General features: G+C 47.7%; 1 protein-coding gene across 3 annotated transcripts in view; it reads left to right on the forward strand.

Moving 5' to 3' along the window:
- The window catches only part of Cacna1c (calcium voltage-gated channel subunit alpha1 C), a 608,098-nt gene that overhangs the window by 421,382 nt on the left and 161,184 nt on the right, over window positions 1-25,532 (forward strand). For all 3 annotated transcript variants that reach the window (XM_032905806.1, XM_032905803.1, XM_032905804.1), the window contains exons 5-6: window positions 2,817-2,956; window positions 25,176-25,334. In XM_032905806.1, the coding sequence (XP_032761697.1) occupies window positions 2,817-2,956; window positions 25,176-25,334 (299 nt within the window). The remainder of the gene's footprint in view (window positions 1-2,816; window positions 2,957-25,175; window positions 25,335-25,532) is intronic.

A 25,532-nucleotide genomic window follows, 5' to 3' on the forward strand; every position in this document is an offset into this window, starting at 1 on the left:
AGTCATATGTGGCCACTGCACCCGAAACTGAGGGATGCTGTGTATGTAAGACATTCAACATGTTTCAAAGACTAAGTATAAAACAAAGGATGACAAAAATCTCATCATTTTCACTACTGGACAAAACGCCGTGTCTCGACGTTGGGCTAGATAAAATGGGTCTCCATAGTTAGTGTCACCTCCTTTTACTTTGTCATTGTGGCTACTGGAAAGGGTGCCCGCTTGGCTCACATTGGGCCTTGCTGGTGTTTCTTTGGGGCAGGGCTTTCTGTGCTCACTGGTGTCAGCTTTTGTCACTCTCTCCTGGACATCACTGCTGCCCCTTTCCCCATCACGCAGTGGCCTCGGCTGTGCTAAACCAAGCGGTTCCCCCACCCCATGTCTTCAGCTCTGGACAGTTGACCGTAGCCATCTCACTTTGCACAGGCTCCACGGAGTACCATCAAGTCTCCTGCCCACAAACCACTCCTCATCGGCCTCTCTCGGGTTTACTCTCTGCCTCCACAGTGGTGGAGGCCGCTTTGACACAGCCCTCTCACATACAGCTTCCATACAGACTTCGTGTGATCCAAACCTAAACACACCCTGGAGTGAAAACAGTGTGGTTTCCATCGCTGTCCGTTGGCCTCTAGAGACACAAAACCCGCTCAGAAACGCATCACGTGTGCAGTAATTAGCCCAGACTTGGAGAAGGTGGTAATAGAATGTGGATGCCTGTATGACACCACACTTCCCTCCCTATCTATGGTTCCAGCCCAGGATGTTGGAGTCACATCTCATTTCTGTCACGCTACCTCCTCGCTAGTCCCACAGTGACTCCTACTAGCCCCGTCTTAAAAATGAATCCAGTGTTGGATCCTCATCAGTCTCCAAATTACTACCGGCCCTGAGCCCCAGCCTCTCAGTGGGCTCTGGCCCCACCCACCACAGGCCCCACCCACCACAGGCCCCACCCACCGCAGGCCACACCCACCGCGGGCCACACCCACCGCAGGCCACACCCACCGCAGGCCCAGTTGATATTAGTTAGATTTCACTCAGACTGTGTCCCTTTCCTGCCTAGTTCTTGTGGGGCTGGTCTTTCTTCTTCAGTCTCACCTTCCCTTGGTTTTCTCTGTTCTGGTTATACTGACAGCTTGTTGGCCCTAACATCTCCATCCCCATGCATTTCCCCAGATCACTGTCCCAACTGTTTCTCTGCCTGAAGTGGTCCCACACAGCTGCAGGGACCACATACCCATTTTCTTTGGGCCTCTTCTAAAACAACGCCGGAGTGGGGTTTCTTTCTGAGCTGCCCTCTGTTCAAAGGCTGGTCTCTTGCCCTCATCACTATGGACCCCTCCTCTCTCCAAGCATCACATTCTGCAAGGTCTAGTGACTGACAGTTCAGATCCTGACTGCCCCTAGGGATGTCGTCTTAGTCAGGATCTTATTGCTATGAGCAGACACCATGACCAGTGTAAGTTTTGTAAAGGAAAACATTTCATTGGGACTGGCTTACAGGTTCAGAGGTTCAGTCCATTATCATCAAGGCGGGAACATGGCAGCATCCAGGCAGGCATGGTATAGGAGGAGCTGAGTTCTACATCTTCACCTGAAGGAAGCCAAGAACAGACTGAGCATCCTCAGGCAGCTAGGATGAAGGTCTCCAGGCCCACCCCAACAGTGACACAATTCCTCCAACAAGGCCACACCTAATAGTGCCACTCCCTGGGCCAAGCATATGCAAGCCATCACAGATGTCAACTCTCAAGAGTCAGAATATGTCTCATCTCCTCCAGCTTAAGTATTTAGTGGAGTGCCTGCACACAGTAGGTGCTCGTGTTTGTTGGAGATGGGTGATTGCAGACAGCTTAAGTATTTAGTGGAGTGCCTGTGCACAGTAGGTGCTCATATTTGTTGGAGGTGGGTGATTGCAGACAGCTTAAGTATTTAGTGTAATGCCTGCACACAGTAGGTGCTCATGTTTGTTGGAGATGGGTATTGCAGACAGCTTAAGTATTTAGTGGAATGCCTGCACACAATAGGTGCTCGTGTTTGTTGGAGATGGGTGATTGCAGACAGCTTAAGTATTTAGTGGAATGCCTGCACACAGTAGGTGCTCGGGTTTGTTGGAGATGGGTGATTGCAGACAGCTTAAGTATTTAGTGGAATGCCTGCACACAGTAGGTGCTCGTGTTTGTTGGAGATGGGTGATTGCAGATACATTGTCAGAGCAGAAGCCTGTTTCAGCATTGTGCCTTCATACACTGGTGGGTCCTGCTTGAAGCTCTCTCACTGACCCCTCCAGCCAGCCAGCCAGCCAGCCATTTGTTCAACACGGGGCTCCTCGGTGGCACTTATGTGCATGGGTGAGGTTGACTTCTAAGGTTATTTATTGTGTCTGGGAACAAATCACACCAAGGTTGTCATCAGGATGGAAGAGTAGGCAGGGGACACATGCCTCTTAGTGCTCACAGCAGGAAGCTGGGTTCCATAGCAGTGAAGACAGCACCCCAAGAGAAATGGTAGACTTCTCTGCTTTATCCCTGTGCCTTGGCAGCTGTGCCAGGACCCTAGCTCACCCAACCCAAGGATGCCCACACACTGTGACAGCAAAGGGATGCCCCCAGCCTCACCCAGCACTGTGTAGTGTTTCCCCTCCCCATGGGTGGCGGCACTCCTGCTGATGGAATTTCAACTTGCAGCATTTTTTGTGGGTCTCCAGGGGCCAAGCCTGTGACAAACCCCAGCAGTCTAGGCTGAGTTCTTGGATTGGATCCCCAGCTGAGTAACCAGCTAGGGTCCTGACATCTCCTCTCTCCCCTCTTTTCTAGGCTTTTTAGTGCAATTTTAGAACAAGCAACCAAAGCTGATGGGGCCAACGCTCTGGGAGGGAAAGGAGCAGGATTCGATGTGAAGGCACTGAGAGCTTTCCGCGTGCTTCGTCCCCTGCGGCTGGTGTCTGGAGTCCCAAGTAAGTAAGGCCCCCGGCCCTCTTGAGAGTGTCCTTCCCAATCGCCCTCTTCCCTGTGCTGAGCTGCCAGAGCACTTCTGGAAGGCACCTGGTTTCTATGCGTGGAAAGTTTTCTTATAGACAAGTCTCTGATTTATAGAGTTCCAGTGCAAATACATGAGGCCAGCTTCTATAGAAACCTAGAGAATATTTGTAACAGTCACACAGCCAAAGAAAGACAGCCTGCATAGGCCTTCAGGCTATATACTCTTTGCATGCCAAGGAAGGCATAAAGACATTTACAGCAGAGGAACTGGGCCTCAGGAGTCTAACCCCTAGTCTGCCTTAGTGCATACGATGTAGTCTGATCCCCCAAAGAATGTCAAGAAAGCATCACTAAGCATTCCGAAAGCCTGGCCTTGCTGTTTCCCTGTTCTCACACCTGTGCGGTATCCTCCACTGCATACAGAGAGCTGATACTCGCCATCCAGAACACAGGCTTCTGTGGAGGAGTGGGGCTGAGCTCTCTGCGCTGGGTCTGGGACTGAGGAGACTGGCTGCCCTCCAGGACGTCAGCCTCAGGGACACTCCTTCTCCCCCCCTGTGGGGACTCTGAGCTTAAGAGCGTCAGCACCTCTTGGCTTCAGCAAACTCCGGGGAAGCAGCCTCTCTAGGAGTCTTCTCCCTCATTTCTGTTCAATCTGAGAAGAACTCTGGACTCCTTTGCTCACATGGGAGGGCTTGGGTCAGGACTGTGACTTATGTGGCTGCACGGCCAGAGGCAGGGAACAGCGTCCTCTGAGAACAGACTCCTGTGTGCTTTATGCTGGGTACCTGGATGCATTCTTGCTGCTCTGTAACACCTTGGAGTCATCTGGCCCCAGGGAGCTGCCTACTGGCTCTCTCCTTCCAGTACGTGTGTGGGATGGGGAGTTGGAGAGGCTTAATTAACTATCAGCAGAATCAGGACTGTACCTGGTCTCTCAACTGCCCTTCCTACTGTACCACACTGTCCGTAACGATTTAAGGCTACCTACCATTCTTGACTGTCTTCAGTTTTGGCATGTGCCTCCCGTCTCTTTGACTGCCGTCAAGCCCTTCCCTTCCTCTCGAAGCCCAAGAGTTTATTCTCCCCAGTCTCTGTTCAATAGTTCGATTTATGTCTTGCCCAGATGGGGAAACTTACTGGAAGCAGGAAGTGTTATCTTGGTTGGGATTTCATTGCTGGGATAAAACCCCATGAGCAAGGGCAACATGGAAAGAAAGGGGTTTATTTCAGCTCACAACTCTCTGGTCACACTCCATCACTGAGGGAAATCAGGACAGAAATGTAAGACGAGAACCTGGAGGCAGGAACTGAAGCAGGAGCCCAGGAATACTGCTTGCCGGCTTGCTCCTCATGGCTTGTTCAGCCTGCTTTCTTATGTAACTCAGGACCGCCTGCTCAGGGGTGGCATACCCCAGGACCCCTCCCATGTCATGCATTAAACATGAAAACGCACTACAGACTGTCCTGGGGAAAACCTGGTGGAAACTTTGAGGCTTTTCTTCCCAGATGATTTTAACCTGTGTCAAGTTGACAAAACAGACGGGGACAGTGGTTGTTTGCTTTGCACAAGGGCACTCCCTGGACAGAAATTATAGAGCATCTCAGACTGCAAAGTGACAGGGAGTGTAAGTCTCACAAGCACAGTTAAAATCGTCATTGGCCATTTTGCATTAATCATGGTTTATATGACGGTCAACACCAAGTTGCACTTTAGTGATGCCTAATGACCTCAGTGTACTTGATTATTCCTCCACAACTCCATAGAGTGACATTGTGGGGTAAGATGGGAAACAGAAGTAACTTTCAACAAGACCCTAAAGGAACTTATGAATAGCCAAAGTGTGAGAGGCAGGAACTATGAGTTAACCATAGACTTATACCACAAAGTTACCAAGGACAGGCTGACTCTCGCCGTTACCGATATTCTCACTAGGGACTTGGGACCTTACCTTGCACGGTGAGACACCGTGAACAAAAAGCAAGATGAGGAGGAAAGGTTGATTTGGCTTACGCTTCCATGTCTCTGTCTGTCATTGAAAGACGTCAGGATAGGAACTCAAAATAGGGTAGGAACCTGAGGCAGGAGCTGATGCAGAGGCCGTGGAGGAGTGACTTCCTCAGCATGCTTTCTTATAGAACCCAAGACTGTCAGCCCAGGGGTGGCTGGGGTCTCCCTCATCGATCACTAGTTAAGAAAATGCCTTACGGCCCATCTAGTGGAGGCACTTGCGACAACTTGACATAAATTAACCAGCACACACCTCCTAGGGGTCCCCTTTCCATGTTGTCACCATTTCACGTTCTCCTACTCTTTGCTACACATCTGTCCCCAGGCACTCTTCTCCCCTGCTGTGCCAGACCATCTCTTGTCAGGACCACCTCTCTACAGCAGTGGTTCCAATGGTCTGCTCTCCAGGCCCATTGGCCTTTATCTCTGTGCCCTGAGTGGTTCTGCATAGCTGATCCTCTCTGGTCTTGAACCTCTCATCACTTGGCACCTGAGACACTCTTCTCTCCCAGTCCTGCCCTTGTTTTGCTTGCTTTTCCTCCTTGTGATTTCTTGCTGTTTCCTCATTCTTCAACCTTGTAGCCCTGGAGCGCTCCAGGCATAGTCCCGGTACGTCTTCTCCATCTGCACTCATTCCCCAGTCATCCTGTATTATCCAGCTTCAAAGCATCAAACAGCACGTTCTTATCCTCACAGACTCCTTACGCTCTAGAGTCACACATCCCATTACTGCTTCATGCCTCTCATCATGTCCAATCAATGTGGTAAATGATCATGTCCCAACACTGCTTCCCCAATTCTTTCCCACCTTAGGAGATATTTTTTTTTCTTTTTTTCAGAGCTGGGGACTGAACCCAGGGCCTTGCACTTGCTAGTCAAGGACTCTTCCACTGAGCTAAATCCCCAGTCCACCTTAGGAGATGTTAACACACTTTCTAACTTCTCAGGCCAAACACCCAAACACTTCCTTTTTCTCATTCTTGGCATCAGGTCAATCAGAAGATCCAATCAACTTTACCTTCAAAATATATCAAGAATCGACTCTTACCGTCTGTACATTCCTTCCTTTCTTGCCACCATCACCTCTCCTGTGGATAGAGTTCTCTGTGTCGACCTATAGCCTAATCAGAGTATTAGTTAGGAGATTTCTAGTATTAGCATGATTTACAGCTGTGGTACGAATAGTACGCCAATGCTTGTCTCCTGTTGGAACGACCAAAAGATCCACATTTAAGGTGGGTCTTCCACCTCAAATGATCCAACCAAGAAAAGTATCCCTTTCATGGGCCCAGCTGTTTGAGTTTCAGTTAATTTCAGATGTAGTCAAATGGACAACCAAGGTTAGCCATTGCACACAGCCTAAACTGAATACAGCAGCCTATGTGGCCCTCTTGAAATCTAAGTCATGCCAAGCCCTTGCCCTACTAAGAACCCTCTAACGCTTCCCTAAGCCACCCAGAGTGGAAGCTGGAGTCACAGTCCATGTTGTCTCTCATTCCCCTCTTTGTCCTTGCCTCCTTTCTCCTCAGCCCAGCTTCTGACTTCCTCAGCCTCCTCGCCATCCTTATTGAGCTCCCAACTCTCTCCAAGGCAGGTGCCACTCTTGACTGTGGCCTTGACTCAGCTCCCCCCTCACATGCCTGCTCACCTCTGTCTGCTGAGAGAGCATCTCCTTATAGCATGCCATTACTAGAAGTGTTAGCCACTTCCTTTACTCCCTGTGTCCTGTGCTGTCTTAATTTTCTCACATCATGTGTCACCTATTCCATACTAATTATGTTTTTATTCATTTGTCATCCATTATCACTGAGCTCACAGTTTACAGTATCTTTGTTCACAGCCACATCTATAGCCTCTACAGAGGTGGATGAGTGTTGTGGAAAGTGTGGACATCTTTTTAGACCCTCACACTGAGTGCCATACAACATGGTGGGTAAGATGGCCTAGCTTCCCAGATGGGGTGCAGTCGTGTATATGCTGAATTTACTGGTCCGGAGTCTGAACTCTGTTGTGCTGGATCTCCATGGCAATTGTGTGAGCTTTAGTAATAGCAGATGCTATATGTGATGTCTAAGGTGAAAGTTTCTTAGAAGAAAAAGGTTAATTCCATGGTTTATGAAATTTGCAACTCTAAACTATGTGGGTGAGGGGCCCCCAAAGCTGCTGTTTTTAAGTGTGTATGAAATGTAACTGGATTCTCGATGGAAGATTATGCGGGGAGAGGGATGACTGTGAGAATACAGGCCTGTGATTCATCAACCAGCTTCTTTTAGACCTTACCTTATGGGAGAAGTTGCTGGCCAAGGTACAGACATGAATCTATACTATATATGTTCTTAGAGATTCTACAGTGGAAAAAATACTCATTAAAATGACACATAAAATAAAAACTAGAGATTCCCAAGAACATTTAGGTGTGGAGTAAGGAGCACTACGGTGAGTAAGTTTTGGAAATGCCTTACTTCCAGGAGTAGGGACCATGGATCAGAAAGACTTCCCTGAGCCGGTCGAACGTAGACTGGATCTCAGTGGACAAATGAAGGAGTGACATTCCAGGACACTGCAAAGAGAAAGGACAGTATGATCCTGGAGATGTGCACCCGAGGGATTAGGAGCTGATTATAGTAAAAACCAGACCGACTCCCACTGACAATGGAATTTTATGTAATTGAAAGATGTGGTTGCTTTGTAAAGACCGTCCTCTCTGTGAGGCCTCCACTCTTTCCCAGAATGGAGCGTGAGGTGTGCATGATGTGTGGAAGGATTAGCCATTCATAGCCAGGCACACCACATGTATGATACGATATATGCGAACAATGAATATTGAGAGCTGGGATCCAGAATTGGCAGTGCATATGAAGTGGGTGTGCTTGCTCATGGAAGGACAAGCAATGCTCCTTCCCATGGAACCCTCATGTGTCCTCCTAGAGAGGACCTTGCGAAGATATACTGAATCAAGGAAGATGGCGGATGGAAGTGTGAAAGGTTCATGGGGCCTTTGGTAAAAACTTGGAGCAGTCTTGCTCTGCTAGAAAAAGGAATTGAAGGGCTGTCTCCATTCAAGAGGGGTGCCAGCTAGGCCCCGTCCCCATGATCATCTGGGAGCCGGTCACAACACCAGGCAATGGGATGCACTGGAGGTAATGGGCCTTGTTGTTTATGGTGAAGAGGTAGGGGCAGACATAGAAGGATATGGACTCTTGGGCTTCCTATCTGCTTGGGTCACCAAGACATACCAGCCCTAGCCAACTCATAAATCCATGTGTAGATTAGTCCCACACTCAAAACAGAAGCACTGAGGAGGAGTTGTGAAGTGAACAGAGAGCAGACTGGGGTGAATATGGAGCGCCATGGCTGTAGGCAACTCTCTAAGTAGCTACTGCTGTCCTTTGTGCTAGCAAAGCTCCAAAGAGTGCCCCAGAGAGAGCGATAACTGGAGCAGTTACAAGATGGCTGCCCTCATAGTGGTTCTTGGACCATAGGGAGGGTCATGAACCTACCAGGGGCTCAGCCGTCAGAGTCAGACCAAAGTGCACTGGTGCCAGAGACCAAAACTCCTTTTTTCTACTCTTGTTGGAAGAATTAAACTGTTAATTATGGCTTAGATCTTTAAAGTTCCCCAAAACCAATGTGCTAAAGGCTTGAGCTCTAGCCTATGGCACTATTTGAAAGTGGCAGACCTTTAGGGAGGTAAGACCTGACAGAGAGAAGTTAGCTATTCTTCCGCTATGCCTTGAGAACTGACTAGGTTTCTTCCATCTTGTTCTCCTACCATGGGACAATGTGCTGCCACAGATTCAAAAATGGCAGGGCCAATCAACCACAGAGCAAAACCTCTGAAACCGTGAGCCAAGATAAATATCTCCTCCTTAGGCCGATTCCCTTAGGTCTTTTTTCATAGCAACAGAGAGTGACTGACAGAATTTTTAACTTAATATTTCTGCCTCAGGGACTAGAGAGATAGCTCAGTGATTACAGCATTTGTTGTTTTTACAGAGGACCCGGGTTCAATTCCTAGCATCCACATGTTGCCTGACAAGTATCCCTAACTCCAGTTCCATTGAATTCTATACCTTCTCTGACCTTCCCAGGCACCAAGCACTCTCATGTGTTACACATATGTACAAGCAGGCAAGACACTCATAGAAGAAAATAAATGTTAAATAATAATATTTAAGATGCCTGCTATGAAACTCAGTAACTCGCCTGTGTGCCCAGTCCCAAGGCGAGGCATACTTAGCCTGGGATCTATCTGTAACTATGGTACCTATGGTCTGCCTCAGTCAGTTCCCTGTTCCCTTCTCTCCTTCCCGTCCTGGGGATTAGTAACCATGGAGTAGCCATACTGATGAGCCCGTGCTCCTCACGATCAGCCTGATGAGACTGACTATACTCTGTTTCTACACCTTCATGGTCTAGAAGCCACCATCACTGTTACCAGACACTTTTCAAGACCCAAAGGCATTTGCTTTCTAGTAGAGAGAAGGGGTTCTCAACCTGCACAGGTCCCGGCAAACAGTTGATTCCACTCAAAATTGACCTTGCAATAGAGACCAGCCTACATCCTCTACCCTTGTTCCCAGGAAGCAGAGAATAACCACACCTTGTCCCAGTCATTAAACTTCTACCCTTCCTCCCGGGTCGGAATGTCCACCTGGGAAGCAACCATGGCTATCTTGTCAACCAAATATCCACTCTCCACTACCCAAATGGGAATTCTTTAGCCAGCAAATTCCAAGACTCACACTATCATAGAGCTCTCTGGTGGCAGTAGACAGGACTCAGATTTCTAGACTGTCTGTCAGAGTCTGCCAAGGAACATGGTGAGCCCCTAATTTTGAGGATTCTGTAGATCCCACTGTGCCTCTAACACACATGTGCAAGCATGCATGCACATACAACACACTATTCATACCTATCTACCATGGACAAGAGGCAGCCAAGGACAGTGGCTCTCAGGGTACTCCAGAAGGCAGCTATAAACAGTGTGGTTTTTCCACAGTCCACATAGGTGACTTCCCAGACAAGCTCCTGTGCACATCCCCTGGCCTGGTTTGTTTCAAGAAGCCCCATGAAGGTCCCGATGGCCACAGAAATGCTGCTTTCTCCAGACTTGGCTGCACTGACCCGCTATTCCCTTAGCTAAGCGTCTCTCATCTCCCTTCCAGGGTCTCCTGTGACATAAGTCTAGGCCACAGCTTTAGCCTTGGCTCTGCTGCCCACAGTTTCTCTGTTTCCAGCTCGGCCTCAGTTTCTGTCTACAAACTAATAATGTGCACACCACAGATAAGAACAAGACTTTCCCTGGTAGAGCCATGTTCCCTTCCAGCAATAAAGTCTTTAAGTCCACCTCAGGACAAGCCACAGCATTTGTAAGAAAAAAATGCCAGAAAGGTCAGCAAGTCAGTGAATTCATCCAGTGAGCATCTCAGCTCTTCCCAGCTCTGCTGCCATAGAGTTTTATAAGAAAGAAATAGCAGTATGCGGCTAAGCCAGGGAAATCACATTATTTTGTGGAGCAGGGTAAGAGAAAAATATCAGTGAGCAACCACGCGTGCCACCAACAGCAACGTTAAATGTACAGTGGAGTACAGCCCTTGCCCAACAATGAAAACACACCTTTCACTGGAGAACCAGGTAGGAGATGATAACATGACACGGTCCATTCAGAGCAGTGTACAGCCTCAAGGTAAGCTGTGCCATTAGAGCTCGACTCAGTGATTAACTAGCCCAGTGGTCCAGGAAGCAGGGATATTACCCCAGATTTATAGGCAGGAAGGATACCTTCCAATGCTTCACCCTAAGGAATGCAGGGAGACGGGCACTGAAGATTGTGCAGTCCAGAAAGATGCTCAGGGCTACCCTGCCACCACAGAACCTGCTAGAGAGAAGGAGGTCGCTGATAGTCAAGATGTGAGGACTTTTGCATTTCACGAATTCCTGTACTCCTTGGGCGACCAGGGATGATGAGAAATGGCTGCAGCCCTGTAGACTCAATGGTGAAGTTGGACTGCAGGTGAGCAGAGCGTGGGCAAGTGCCCGCAGTGGGCAAGCTACTTGACTGTCACTTGTCCAGGAGTCTTCAGCTCTCTTCTCTGTGAAATGAGAGAGTTAAACTTGTTTAGCATTGGACTCTCAAGCACTGTCATTCTGTATTTTGAAAATAGAGAACAACAGTGGTCTTAGAATTCTTCTTGAGACACCAAGTTCAGAACTTTGGTAGTCATTGGCAAGGCGTGACCTTCTGCGCATCTCCTCAGTCTTTAGCTCCTAAGATTGTGGCAATGAGACGGTTCAGAGGTGGGAGGTGTGACACGTGATAAGCCAACAGGCATAATCAGAGGTCATAAGAATGGCACATGATAGGTCAAGAGGCATGATCAGAGGTCAGAAGAATGGCACATGATAGGTCAACAGGCATGATCAGAGGTCAGAAGAATGGCACATGATAGGTCAACAGGCATGATCAGCACTGGCCACGAGTTGACTGTGGCAGGTAGCATGCCTTCACAAAGGCCAGGTGAGATCCTGGGCTGCAGCTCCATGACTCATCTCTGTGCCTGGCCCTTTCTTGGAAATTGCAAACGTGCAAAACCAACAGCCAATAGCAAGGTGGCTAGCACTTAATTAGAATGAATGCTAACAACAAAGTCCACTCAGACAAAGTTCCAGAAAGGAAAAGGAAGAGAGAATAAAATGAAAACACAGGGAGGTGAACGTTCCAGGAAGTGGTTGGTGAGCAGAGCTTGCGCTCCCTGCCTTTCTCACACTCATTTTCACGCCTGACTCATGTAGTTTCCAGCTAAACAGACAGCGGCACCACTGCTTAGGTTGTGAAAGAGAGAGGAAAAGACGAGATAGAGTCTCTCGATCCTCGTCAAAGGCATACTGGTGACCCAAGAACTCCCTCCTGATGCCACCTCTGAGGTCTATCCCTCAGTAAGACCATCCCAGGGCAGGAATGCATGGGCGTTAAGGATGTAGTCAAGGTTCACAGTGCACCAACTTTTCTGAGATAAAAATGATGGTCACTGAAACTAGCAGATCTCACAGATATAGGTGCAGATACAGTAATCTCACAACTTTATAATACACTTTCTTTACAACCCTCTGTCCTGCGATCATGCGTATTTTATAATCACACCTCGCCATTACTGTTTCACAGTAAACAATTGAGTGGCTTAAGGCTGTTATGGAAACCCAGTGTTTCACGTGCCCCCTTTACTTGCTGTCCCTGAGTCTCCTGCTGAATAGGCAGGATGTCCTGATGTCCTCGGACACTGTCGTCTGCTCCACTCATCCTTATTCCTGGTGTTCTACATGCACACCTTTGGCCATCATGCATTATTCCTTCCATTCATCCTTACAGCTTTGCCAATTTCCCCCCAGTTCTTTTTTGGTCTGTGCTCCGCAGATTGGATAACTTCCTTTGTCATTCCACCTCACCTGTCTGTCTGTCTGTCTGTCTGTCTGTCTGTCTGTCTGTCTCTTCTGCTGCTGTTTCTAGCTTCATTGTGCTTACTCAGTGATTTTTTTTTATTCAGATCAGTTGCTTTATAATTATGGAGCTTGAGTTGGGTTCCCCTGTATTGCTCCCACCCACCTATGGCATGCGTCTGTTCTCTCTTTAATACTATACACTTGTTATTCTCTAAATAGGCTTTCCTGTGTGCACACACACATGCACAAAACAACTAGTTAAAATATTTGTCTGTTAAATCTAACAAATGCAGTCTCTTTTTTATTGGATATATATATATATATCACATTCCCATTTCTTTATTTGGTCTTTATTTCTTTATTGATCTTTATGAGGTCTGGAATCCACTATCTTCCAAAGCTTTTTAATTCTTCAGCCAAAAGCTTAGTTTCTCAGCTTGCGTGGACTTGGTTTTACGCTTCTTGGCATAGACCAAATGAACAACCGTGTCCCTTAACCTTCAAATCCCATTTCCCCTGTGCACTTAGTGGGGAGTCTGGTTTAAAGATTTGTCCTGGTGAGTTCAGGGTATGTAGCAGAAGGTTCTTGCCCCTGAAGTGTCCCTTTCTGGCACTGGAGTCGGGTGCTAAGGTGCTAACATCACTGACTGACATGTTCACTTGTGCTCTCCATATGAGAGGGCCAGAGCCCCAGCCTCTGACCTCTTCTCCCCTCCCCCACCCGCCGCCCCCAGCACTGATTATAACGCCTGTGGCACCTCCATTCTGCCCTCCTCGAGTGGTTGCCATCTGATCCAACCAGGTAGTTGCACTTGCCCTGTATAATCCTGTTCAAAGCCACACCACACAAACCTCCAGGGGCCCTTATCCTCTACCTGGCTCCTTGCTGATGTCCCAACAAACTGTTTCAGCTTCTCACGTTCTGATCCAACTCCACCGTACTCGGACAGCCGTCCGATGGACTCGGGGCTCCCGGAAGTGTTACAGACACTATGTCCACTTCATAGAAACAACTTCTTCACAGGTTTTTCAGCTTTTTAAATGTTTATGGTGAAATGGCTAGTTGGTACTCAGTACTCTGAAATATGTGGAAATTGAAGTGTACTTAATTTTTAAATTACAAAATGAATGATTCCTCCGTTAACAGTTATATAGATAATCTCATACATTCAGTGCTGCGTACTGATTTTTTTCCTTGCAAAGGTATTGAGAATTTATTGTGTGTAAGGCAGAGCAGAAGCTGGAGGATAGAAAGATTAGAATTGCTTTCTTGAGGTAATTATAAAATATAAATTCAGCAAATTTGAGAACCAAAGAGGGGTGTCTCATAGATGGTGATGGTATGTCTTCACCATCAAGACACTGAAAGCCAAACCCAAGGGTGACTTGGTTCATCAATGGCAGAAGGCAAATAGCTTGATGGGTTTTTTTCTCTCACAAATCTAAAATATACATTTATTATTGTTATGAGACAGGCAGACAGACAGAGAGACAGACAGAAAGACAGGATATTACTCCCCTGTGCAGTCATGCGTGAAGGCCAGTATTTGATGCTGGAATTTCTTTCCTTACTCATTTCTCCACAGTATTTTTTGAGACAGGGTCTCTTAGTTCCCCGTTCAGCCACACTGGCACGGCAGTGGACCCTCAGGACCTGCCCCCCTCAAACATGCAGCACTGCAGTCACAAGGGTGCTGCACCTCACCTGACTTCTGCAGGACTTCTAGGGATCCAGACCCAGGCTCTCAAGTTGCCCAGCAAGAGCCTTTGACCTGTGCTGAGCCAACTTCCCAACCTGAAAATATATAGGCGTTTTTCTCATATGATTTTTTAAAAAGGTTTGTAGGGTCTCCACCTCTATGAAAATGGTGGGTGGCAGAGTTTCTGTTGCTGGGTGAGCCGGGCCAGAACCCGGACATGAGGAGCATTTTGTTAAAATGTATGAGAGAATGAATCATGGTGCCGGGTCGCCAGGAGGGGCAGCAACAAAGAACCATGGTTCTGGCTCTCACCACACCTGAGCCAGGAGAGAGAAAGTTATGAGTAGTTGGACAGGAAAGTATAACTCGGGGAAATTGGTATAAAGATACAAGCGCTGGCTTGGTGATTCCGTTTGGTAACTCTGCAGTGCCACCAAATCCACAGGGGAAATTGTCATTTTACCCCAAAGCCGTGCATTTTTTTTTTTTAAAGAATGAGAACTTGAGATGCAGGAACCAGACCGTCTTGCATGCCCTGCTGGCTAATCTTACTATTAGATGATCATTTCATTAATAGCTATTCTCCAGAAATTTCATTCCAAAAGTAGCCACGTTGTGGTCCTAAGAGAACCTCCTAGAATCTGTACATGTCTTCAGAGACTCCATTCTCCAGTTCTGAGAGTGCAGTCTGCAGGAAAACAGCCAGGAGACGTCCCCACGTGATGTGACTCTTCAGAAGAGCAGGCTACTTTTGCTCTTGGCAACGTCAGGTGAGGTAATTCGGATCAACTGTCCAGTTGAAGACAACATTTGATATGCTAGGAAAACGTTCTGAATTGTGTAACACCAGGAAAAGATGTTTGACAGTAACAAACACGAAAAAGTCTCCGGAGAAATGTAACACCATCAAAGCTGTCAAATTATTTTGAAAAGCAGTTTTGTGAAAGTAAGGTCTAACTCATTATATAAAATAGGTAGGTATGCATGGAAACAAAATAAATAAATGAAAATGAGCAAAAAACCATAGACAATAGAAAAAGATGCACGGGAGACCCAGGTACGGGTATTACTCAGCTATAGAATGTGGAATGTTGTTTAGTGTTTTTAAAGACATCAACGACAAAGTTAGAAGTTTCCCAGAGAACCAGAAGTTGTAGAAACAACCAGATGTAGGTTTAGAAGCAAAGACTATAAATGCTAAGATAAAAAAATTCCAAAGTAAATGTTGATACAGCTCAAAATAGAATTATCGAGCTGAAAATGGAGAAAGAAGGCTAAGAACAAGAATCCAAAACAGAAATCTAGAAAAGCAGAAGACAAAAAAGTGGTTATTAAAGTTTATTAATGTCTCTTCATTTGCTCATGATGATTATTATATGATTAATTACATCTTAACTTGTCAATGTAGTGACTGTCTTGACATAATGGGGGACACTAAGAAAGACATAGGGTATCTACAGAGCTAGGCATGGCCGTCTGTGTCTTGTCCTGAGTCACAGTTGGCTGGGTGTGTGGCCTATGATGAATCACCCTGGGTAATGCCTTCACTTTCCGCAGGTTTTTAAGAGACTAAGAAACAGTGGGAACGGATGCATGAGCCCCCGGAAGTTGCCCAAGGGGCTTTGCTTCTACTCTCCCTGTGTCACAGGGATGCAGTGAGCAAGCAGCAAGAGGAGGGAAGGATGGTACCCTGGGATGCAGGGACTTCTGGCAGATTAGAGGTGTCATGGGAAACGTGCCGTGAGGCCTCACTGAGGACCAGAGGACAGAGATCTTCACTGGGCAAAGCACAGTGTGTGTGTGTGTCTGTGTGTCTGTGTGTGTGTGTGTGTGTCTGTGTGTGTGTGTGTGTGTGTGTGTGTGTGTGTGTGTGTGTGTGTTGGAGGTCTGGTTATATGCAGCTCACTTGTGATTTTTATCTGAACACTTGCTACAGAATATGAGTTTCAAAGTTTTAGCTTTTAACGTCAGCTCTTCCACTGAGCAGATATGTCGACTTGGACAAGTTATTTATTACATCCAAGCTTTGGTTCCTCTCTATTTAGGAGGGCCATGGGGGAATTCAGTGGAATGATACGCATAGTAACTAGCACAGAGCCTAGCCCGTGCCGAATCTTCAGGAAGAGAGCTGACTTTGGATCAGCTTGTCTCCGTTCTTCCACGTTCAGTTTTCTTCTGACATTCAGAGCCCTCTCATGTCCTTTTCTCCGAGCCTCCTTTCTAATCCAGATTGCCATTATAACAGTGACCCCTAATGATTCTAAGTCATTAGGGAGCAGAGTAACCACCATCTTTCCCAGGGACCCAGCTGTCTCTTAGTGTTCAGCAAATCTCTGTTTGGTACAGAAATGTTTTTGACTGAAAGGATTGAACTGAGAATAAATGAACGTGCGCATCTAAAAAGAAAGATTTCCATCTAACATGAAAGATTGGAGATTGTGGCGAACGATCCCGGCAAGAGCTCCTCCCCCTGCAATAGGAAGGCTCTTCCAGAAAGAGAAGCCACTAGCACCCCTAAGCTCAACACGGCTAGTACTCCTTAACCCAACAAGGAGTTCTTTTCCTCCGTTCCTATTTTCTTTCAAACTCCATTAGGCTCGTGTGACTATTAAAAAGTGTCTATTGTCCCATTAGCTGAAGGAAATCGCAGTCTTCCATTCTGGAGATTCATCATGCCTCTAATTTCTCGTGGGGGTGAACAGGTACCTGTACATCAGAAGCAAGCCATGAGTCACTTACCGTAACCCGTAGTGCCCTGGAGTAGCACATCCATCAGTGCTGGTACCTCATGTACTGTACCCTGGGTTAGCTTCAGCTTTGGGATGAGGACCTAGGATTGGCTAGTGAGTTGGGGTCAGAGGTTATTGACGTTATCACCCCCTCATAAAGGGAGCAATGTCTCACAAAGCTTAGCAGGCTTCCAAGTAAAGTAACCCCTGCTGGCTTTCATGAATTAGTGATGGTGTCGCATAGAAGCTCTGACACGTTGAACCCCTACTCTAGCTCATCTTTGCTTCACCTTGTTGTCCCTCCACCCCTCCAGACTCTGCTGTCTGGCCAGGGATGCTAGCCCCAGGCACCATCTTGGTAAGCTGCCTTGATTTCCAGCTACAAGTTGGGTTCAGTGGATGGCAAAGCCCGTGAGAACTCAGTGGGAGTGAAGAAGGTACTTCTCAGTACCTGGTGCTTCCATATCCTTCCTTGAGCGGCATCACCAGGTGGTCTTTGCCTCCTCCCCTGTCACCAGGGAGCCCCATTCACCTTTCAGGATGGGGGTGATTACTGCCTCCCCTGTGGTTATTTCTCTGCCCATGGTCCTTTCACCCTTTACCTACATAGAAAAACGGAGCACCAGGAATGACCCTGATCTGAATGTGCTCCCTGTTCCCTGCTGGAACTTAGTACCCTGTGATTTAAGCCTCTCTGAAAAGGCTGTTTACTGTGGGCAGATCCTGTAGAGGAGGACTTGATAGGGGTCATCGAGGTGGAAAACTTCTGTAGGTTTCTGGACTAGGCCACTATGAGAGAAGCAACATGGGTTGAGGCACAGAGGAAGTAGAGCGTCCTGTGTTCCAACCCAAGCAGGAGTCAGGAAGGACAACAGTGGCTGCAGTGGGGACTGGCCATGACAGCCGTGGTTAAGGCATAAGTGACTGTCCATGCTCATCTTCAAGAAACTGAACTCAAGTTTAGGCCCACAAGTATTATGGGTTGGTAGGACATGGTAGGAGAAGCGTAACTTAAAGTTAGAAGAGAAGACAAAGGAAATGTTTGTGTAGAGTTTGACTTGGCTTGGTGGTGACAACTGGACTATTTTATATAATGTACATATATATATACATATATATATATATTATGTATTCTTTGAGAATTTCCTACTTTCTCTCCCTCTCTTCCTCCCTCCCCTTTATTTCTATCTCTCCTTTTTGTCTTTCTTTCTCTCTCCCTGCCTGCCTCCCCCCCTCCCCCCGCCTCTTTTCTATAAAGACCAGTTTGTGTTGCCCAAACACTCTTTACTATGGGGCCTGCCCTAGGATATGGTCAATCTACTAAGGGTCATACACTTAAAGAAAATTCACTCTTCCTCTCCAGTAACGATTAAATGCCAATGTCTCCTGGGCTGGGTGGGACTTCATGCCCACCTCCCCCTCTCCATGTTGATATTTTGTCTGACTTAAGCTTGAGCACATGTTGTGCGTACTGTCCTAACTGCCGAGCATTCTTGTGTGCAACCGCACTTTTGTGTCCAGCAAGCATTATTTGTTTATATTAATCTAATACCTTTGCCTCTGACCATCTCCCTTCCCCATTGCTTATGAAGATCCTTGAGCCTTGGATGGGCATGATATAGATATCACATTTAGGGCTGAGCATTCCATTCTCTTATTCTCTGACTGTTAACTAGTTGGGGAACTCTGTTCTTTCCCACCTACTGCAAAAAGAAATTTCTCTGATGAAGGTTGAGAGGCCCACCAATCTTCAGGTCTCATGGTAAGTCACTAGGACTTGCTTTAGCTAAATATGGTCTTTTAGCAGAATGGTAGTAACACATTCTTCCTGGAGCCTATAGCTGTCAGGCCACAGCTTATTTGTTTTTTAACCTCAGCGGACAGTATCAGGTATGGATTCCGTCTTCTGACTCAGGCCTTAACTCCAATCAGAAAGCGATTGGTGACCCACTTTCATGTCGCCGTTGTACCAGGGGAGTCATTGCTGTAGCTCATAGGGTTTGCAGGTAGGCAAGATTGGTGATCAGTGTGTTTTTTCCTCTGATCGCATACATGGCACATCTAACACTGTTAAAGCTAGCAAGTAGACATGAGGTTCCCAGGTCAGTCCCTGCTTGGTGTCTCCATGTTTCATGACTCAAGTTCACGGTATCTTTGGCAAGATCAAATTCTGGAGCGCAACCAAAAACCATGGCAATCACTTGTAATGTTTTGGGGACTCCATAGGCAAACAATTAAAAAGGATAAATCTCATTCCTGTATCGGGGTTCTTATCTGTTAGCATAGAGGGTCTAGATTGGGTATTGTCCCTCTGCTGTAGGTTAATTCCGTTTAAACCTTTTTAATGTGCATATGCTTTAGGAAGCTTCTACAGTAATAGGTAAGTCTCTGGCTATAAAGGGTTTTTATTTGAGAATTTCGAATGTGAGCACCTGTAAGTGCGTCACTTTTTCTCAGCTATAATTCTTGGAACTATAGTTAACTGGCTCAGCCGTCCGCTGGCCACATATCCGGCTCCCTATCTAGCTGGAAACTGCTTGTAGCCAGGCCTGTGTCTTCCAACATAGTCTGCACTAAAAATGGTCCTCAGAGAAAGGAGTACAGAAGAAGAATTAATCGTCTAGGTCAAAGAGAACTAAAGCTACAATTGCAGAGGAAACGGGATGAGAAATGTTTTTTAAGAAAAGGTGTAATCATGAACAAACAGGCAAAGAGAGAGTGGTGGAGGCATAGGCCTGGACTGGCCGGTGAGAGGTAGCCCTGGGCATGCTGAAAAGGCCGGATTGACAAGAGAGAGTCCACTGTCAGAAATAACTGTGCCAAGTGTCTCATACGTTCATCACGTACTGTTGGATGCAGTCTGTGGTCTCACCCATAGCTGCTGAATGGCTCTTACCTCTGTCAGAAGCAGTGACTCCAGTGATCACCACATAAGCTCTTGGGGTGAAGGGTGCAGGAATATGTCTTCCTATGCCATCGTCTTCAGCGCCCACATGTTCAAAACTAAGTAGACAAAAAGCATAATGAGGAACTCTATTGGTACATTAAGTATAGTAAGACTGTAGTACAGTCAGGCTAGCACTGTGGTTCTCAGTACTCAGCATGGACATAAGGCTAGCACTGTGGTTCTCAGTACTCAGCATGGACATAAGGCTAGCACTGTGTTCTCAGTACCAGCATGGACATAAGGCTAGCACTGTGTTCTCAGTACTCAGCATGGACATAAGGCTAGCACTGTGGTTCTCAGTACTCAGCATGGACATAAGGCTAGCACTGTGTTCTCAGTACCAGCATGGACACTGTGGTTCTCAGTACTCAGCATGGACATAAGGCTAGCACTGTGGTTCTCAGTACCAGCATGGACATAAGGCCAGCACTGTGGTTCTCAGTACCAGCATGGACATAAAGGCAGCACTGTGTTCTCAGTACTCAGCATGGACATAAGGCTAGCACTGTGTTCTCAGTACCAGCATGGACATAAGGCTAGCACTGTGGTTCTCAGTACTCAGCATGGACATAAGGCTAGCACTGTGGTTCTCAGTACTCAGCATGGACATAAGGCTAGCACTGTGGTTCTCAGTACCAGCATGGACATAAGGCTAGCACTGTGTTCTCAGTACTCAGCATGGACATAAGGCTAGCACTGTGGTTCTCAGTACCCTGAATGGACATAAGGCTAGCACTGTGGTTCTCAGTACTCAGCATGGACATAAGGCTAGCACTGTGGTTCTCAGTACTCAGCATGGACATAAGGCTAGTACTGTGGTTCTCAGTACTCAGCATGGACATAAGGCTAGCACTGTGGTTCTCAGTATACAGCACGGGCATTTCATGCTTCATTAATTATAAAAGCCTGACGGTGTGATGTTACTAGAATCAACTCACACCTACCCCAGCATTTGAACTGCATTAGAGCATCCCAGGAAGGCTGTGGATGCAGTTGCCGTGGCTCCCGGTGGACCAGCTGTTCCGGGGCTTTGTCTTGCACAGTGGTGGGTGGAGCAGCAGCCAGGTAGCTTCAGTATTTGCTAGAACTTAGAAATGCAAGCTCATGCCCCACCCCAGAGAGACTGAATCAGAATAGTCTTCTGCTCCCAGTGCCACCATCCAGTGTCTGGGCCCCTGCAAACAGGTCACTTCCCCTCTCTCTCTAGCACTTCGTCAGCTCTGGTTTACAGCATCTGGTTTTCAGCACTGTGACCAGAAGGAACTAGAATAATGACAGCTGCACCTCAGCTGGGGTGCTCTCAGATTTGTGGTGCCCCAGGGCTTTGGTGTTTCAGTAGAATCCGTCTTCACCCAGTCTTTGCAATCCCCCAAGCTCTTTCACACGGGCTCTCTCAGTCAGTAGGTGGGTTGCCCCGGGGACACTGAGCAGGCAGGTATGCTCTTGGATGGGCTCTGTTCGTTCCTGGTCAGTACTATTTCCATCCTGTGTTCATACCGAAATAATTATCGCCATCGTCCTCGAAACAGCAACTTAAGGTGTGTGGCAATTGTTGACATCAACAAGCCCCTGTCACCAGTGTCCTTGTTCCGTCCCACGAGTCTTATCTTCTGATGTAACGCTTTCGGTTTTCCGAAGGATCATGGTGTTTGCTTGCAGATGCCCTGGTCGCTGGGTCCGAAGACACACCCTGAGCCTTGTGCTATTTTACTCTGTGAGTTTGGCTACATGCCTGACTACAGAGACGAGAAAGCCGTGGTGAGACTCAAGGGACTCTGGGTAGGGCAGGGAGGGAGCAGCGTTTCAGGCAGGGAGGCAGGCAGCACACACGGAAACAGGGAGGCATGACGCCAGGGACCTCCAGATGGCTGGCATGCTGCTGGAGTGTAAGGAGAAACTAGGAACCGTAGAAGCCAAAACAGCACAGGAAAAGGTGAAGTTGGATCTGCAAATGACAGAGATCACTGGCGCGCATTGAAAACGGCATGTTTCAGTGCGTCCTTCCGTGAGAACTGAAGTCCCCAGACATGTATGAAAAGGTTGAGGAATTGTACCCCCAACTGCCTTTTCTAATTTCTCTCTCATAAGTATTTTCTGATTTCTCTGTCATTAGCATGCATTATTTATTTAGTAAAATCACTTGTGTGTATCTGTTAGTAATCCAAACTCAAGCTAGCAGGATGTGGAAACTGGTTGGTAGGAGAATGTGGGGAATGCACCCCCTGGACCAATGTTCAGGTGGGAGGTGTGCCCACCAAGGCAGGGGCACAAGGAAGGAACAGAGCTGGCATTGCTGGGGGCTGAGTTCAGCCATGGATTGTGATTTCCTGTTGCTGTCTTCCTAGCCTGGGGGCTCCATGGTTCTCTAATTCACCTTTCCGTCCTACACGCTGTCTTCATAGCCTGTAGGTGCTCCACGGTTCTATAATTCACCTTTCCGTCCTACACCAACTGGACAACGGACTCCATTACTGTAGAGCCCGGCACTGTGAGGCAGCCACTCCGAGGACACACTTCTCATGTGGCCAATCAGTGTTCACCAAGTGCTCAGGGACCCACATCGCAGGCAGGCCTGTGATGGAAAGATGGAAAGCAGGCAGCGTGTATTGTCACACAGGGCCACCTGACTGGAAAGCAGATAGAAATGTCTTGAAACCCCTTTAAGACACATGCCAGCGAAAGCGTACAATTCTAATGGAGTGTTACAAAGACAGCAACTGATGCTAAGAGGGCAGATATCAGAGGGAGTGGCGCTGGTCAGGGCTTCGGAGGACAGCTCTCAGAAAGGGAGATGCTTGGGCTGAGAGTTGAAGAACTCGATGCTGGAGAAAAATGCAGACAAGGCATCGTGAGGGGAAGGAATAATCCCCGTGGCTATGCTGTGGCATGGACGTGCAGCTGCCCTGTTCCTAACAACGCTGTGTCTGAGAAATGTACATCAGGTGATTTCATCATCGGATGCGTGTCCTACAGTACGCTCGCACAAACCTCCTTGGTACAGGTCAGTTGCTGGAGGAGGCCTCTGATACAGAACTTTAGCAACTGCGAGATGCTCCACTTACTGATGGAACCACACAGCACACTCTTCTGTGAACTTCTCAAAGACAATTAAACCTGGTTTTACATTTATAGATGGATTGATTGATTGATTGATTGATTGAGTGTGTGTGTGTGTGTGTTTGTGCGCACCCACTGCACACATTTGGAGGTCAGAAAACAACTTGTGAGTATTGCGTCTCTCATCCCTCCTGACTCTCAGGGATCAAACTCTGACAGCATAGTCAATACGTTAAGCAACCGCACAGCCATCTGCTGCCATCTTTACATATCGCACGCTGGTAACCGCATGTGTCGTGCTTCAATTGTCATAAGAGGCCCCAGTCATGTGAGGGATACATACTTGTACAGTGATGTTATGATGACCATAATATCAGTAAGCATTAGGCACTTTTAGCTCCATTATAACCCTCTGGTACCACGTTTTGTGGCACATGGCTGAGGTCTCTTCAAATCTGAGCGAAATGCTGTTTGACTGAGTTCCAGAGAGAGGACCTGGACATGTATGGAGAGGGGGATGGGAAAAGTGCTTTGTAGGTCACTAGGACAGCCTGGTCTTTCTCCTAAGAGGCACTAAAGGTTTCGGAGTAGCTTTTTGTGTGGCCCATTTGGCTTCAGCCCAGATCACAGCTCTTTGTCTGTCACCTGTCTATTTCGTGACACTTGAAGCTGCTGGTGCTGGAGGCCTGATCCCTCCTCAGTGGCCGGGCAGCCAGTCACGGGGTTCCCAGCTTCAGGGAGGAGCACCCAGGAGGCTCCTCAGTACCTTGCAGCCTCTCCTGAAAGTTTCTTTGCAGCTCAACTTTCTTCATGGCTTGGCAGACTTTAACACTAATGTGTGTACAAATTGCTAATTAATGGAATCGTTTGGATCTGAAAACATCTTGCTCTAATGGGAGCCTGCAAAGTGCTCACATTAATTCACAGGTAAAATTATTCTAGCTTTCTTTTTTTTAATTTTTTCCCCTTTTCCGCCGCTTGCCTTAATAGCTGCAGAGAGTTCTTCTAATTAGCCTCATGGAAACCACTGGCCACAGCTCGGAGCTATAGCGTGTGCTTCTGGGCTTCAGCAATGCGAGCGGCTCTGGTTATCCAGGGAACAGCGCCACAAACAAATGCCAAAGAACAGAAGAAAGATCTTGGTGTCTGAGAGGATAGATAGGGAGAAGGTGACACGTCCTAGGAAGTCACTAAAAATGAGCCAGCCCCAGGCGGGACTCACAAGGGGCTTTGTCCCCTTGTGGGATCCGGACTGCCTTCACCCTGCTCTCCTGGGATGAGAACACCTAGTGTGCTTTCCTTCACAGAAAGCTAACAGGAACTGCCCTAGGCTCCCGAGTATCCTGCTATTATCACCTGAACACTCCACTGCAGCCCCTTCCTGGCATCATTCCTAGAGAGCATCCACAGCGCAGCCACTCAATGCCCACCCCTTTCCCCATGGCAGGGCAGAACAAGACTGCCAGCTCCGGGGTTCCCTGGTGAGTGGAACCACCACCGGGCTGTCCTTTCACTTCTCTTCCTCCTCAGGATAGCCTTTTATCCTTGATGCTAAGTACAGGACAAAGTTTGCCGTTTTGACTACTTTTATGAGTGTGGCTCCGGGGCACTCTGTACATTTGTGGGCCGTGTAATCTGCAGAACTTTCTTCATTCCCCAAACGGAAACTCCAGGCTGTCAAATAAGAAGTCCCTTTCCATGGGGCTTTTGAGTGTAACATTCAGATGATGCGGCCCCAGGTAGAACTGCACGATCCCCCGCGGTCCCCTCATTTACTACTAAAACCGCGTCTTTAGAGCTACACCCTAGGGTCCGATACGTGGTTCTGAGATGCGCCCTGCTGGTAAGGTAGTTTCTTCATTGGGAATGTCGCCGTCCTGGATTCCTTTCTGCCAGGCTGCTGTATGTTCTAGAGCAGGCGGACCGATGGTAGGCTCTGGCAATCCACCACAGAGAGGCCTGAGATGACTAAGTCCTGTGTGGCTGCGGGTAGTCACAGTGAGTTCTCCTTGTGCCGAGCGAGCTCTGCTCTAGAAGAAGACACACTAGGGTGTCTCTGAGATGGGGCTATTTAAAAAATCCTAATAGTTACGGATGAAAACAACAACACGTTCTCCCCCTCAGAGGTACAGCATCTGCTGCTGAGCCTTTTATTGGGATGTGCCTCCAGGACAGATCTGGAGTCAAGCCAACCTGGATTTAGATTCCAGCCTTGTCACTCATTGGCTGTGGCCTTGAGCCTCTGTCTCCTCATCTCAGGCATGGAACCAGTGACTCCCACTTGCTACTGTGGATGCTTTTGTTGCGCAGGTCTCCAGGTGGTCCTGAACTCCATCATCAAGGCCATGGTGCCCCTGCTGCACATTGCCCTCCTCGTGCTCTTCGTCATCATCATCTACGCCATTATCGGCCTGGAGCTCTTCATGGGGAAGATGCACAAGACCTGCTACAACCAGGAGGGCATAATAGGTAAGAGGGGGGCTCTGGCAGCGGCTATCCAGGAGGGCATTGCTCCCCTCATAGCTGCTTTTCCCTTGGATTGAATGTGCTGCAGCTACCTGTGCTCCAGAACGGGATGGGGCATTCTGCTTCCCCATACGTCAGAGCGTGATGACGTGAAAGGCAGGGTTTAGCCTTCTTTCCCTCTCATTTCCGATGTCTGCATTC

The sequence above is a fragment of the Rattus rattus genome, chromosome 6 (genome assembly GCF_011064425.1).
Source record: "Rattus rattus isolate New Zealand chromosome 6, Rrattus_CSIRO_v1, whole genome shotgun sequence".
NCBI lineage: Eukaryota > Metazoa > Chordata > Mammalia > Rodentia > Muridae > Rattus > Rattus rattus.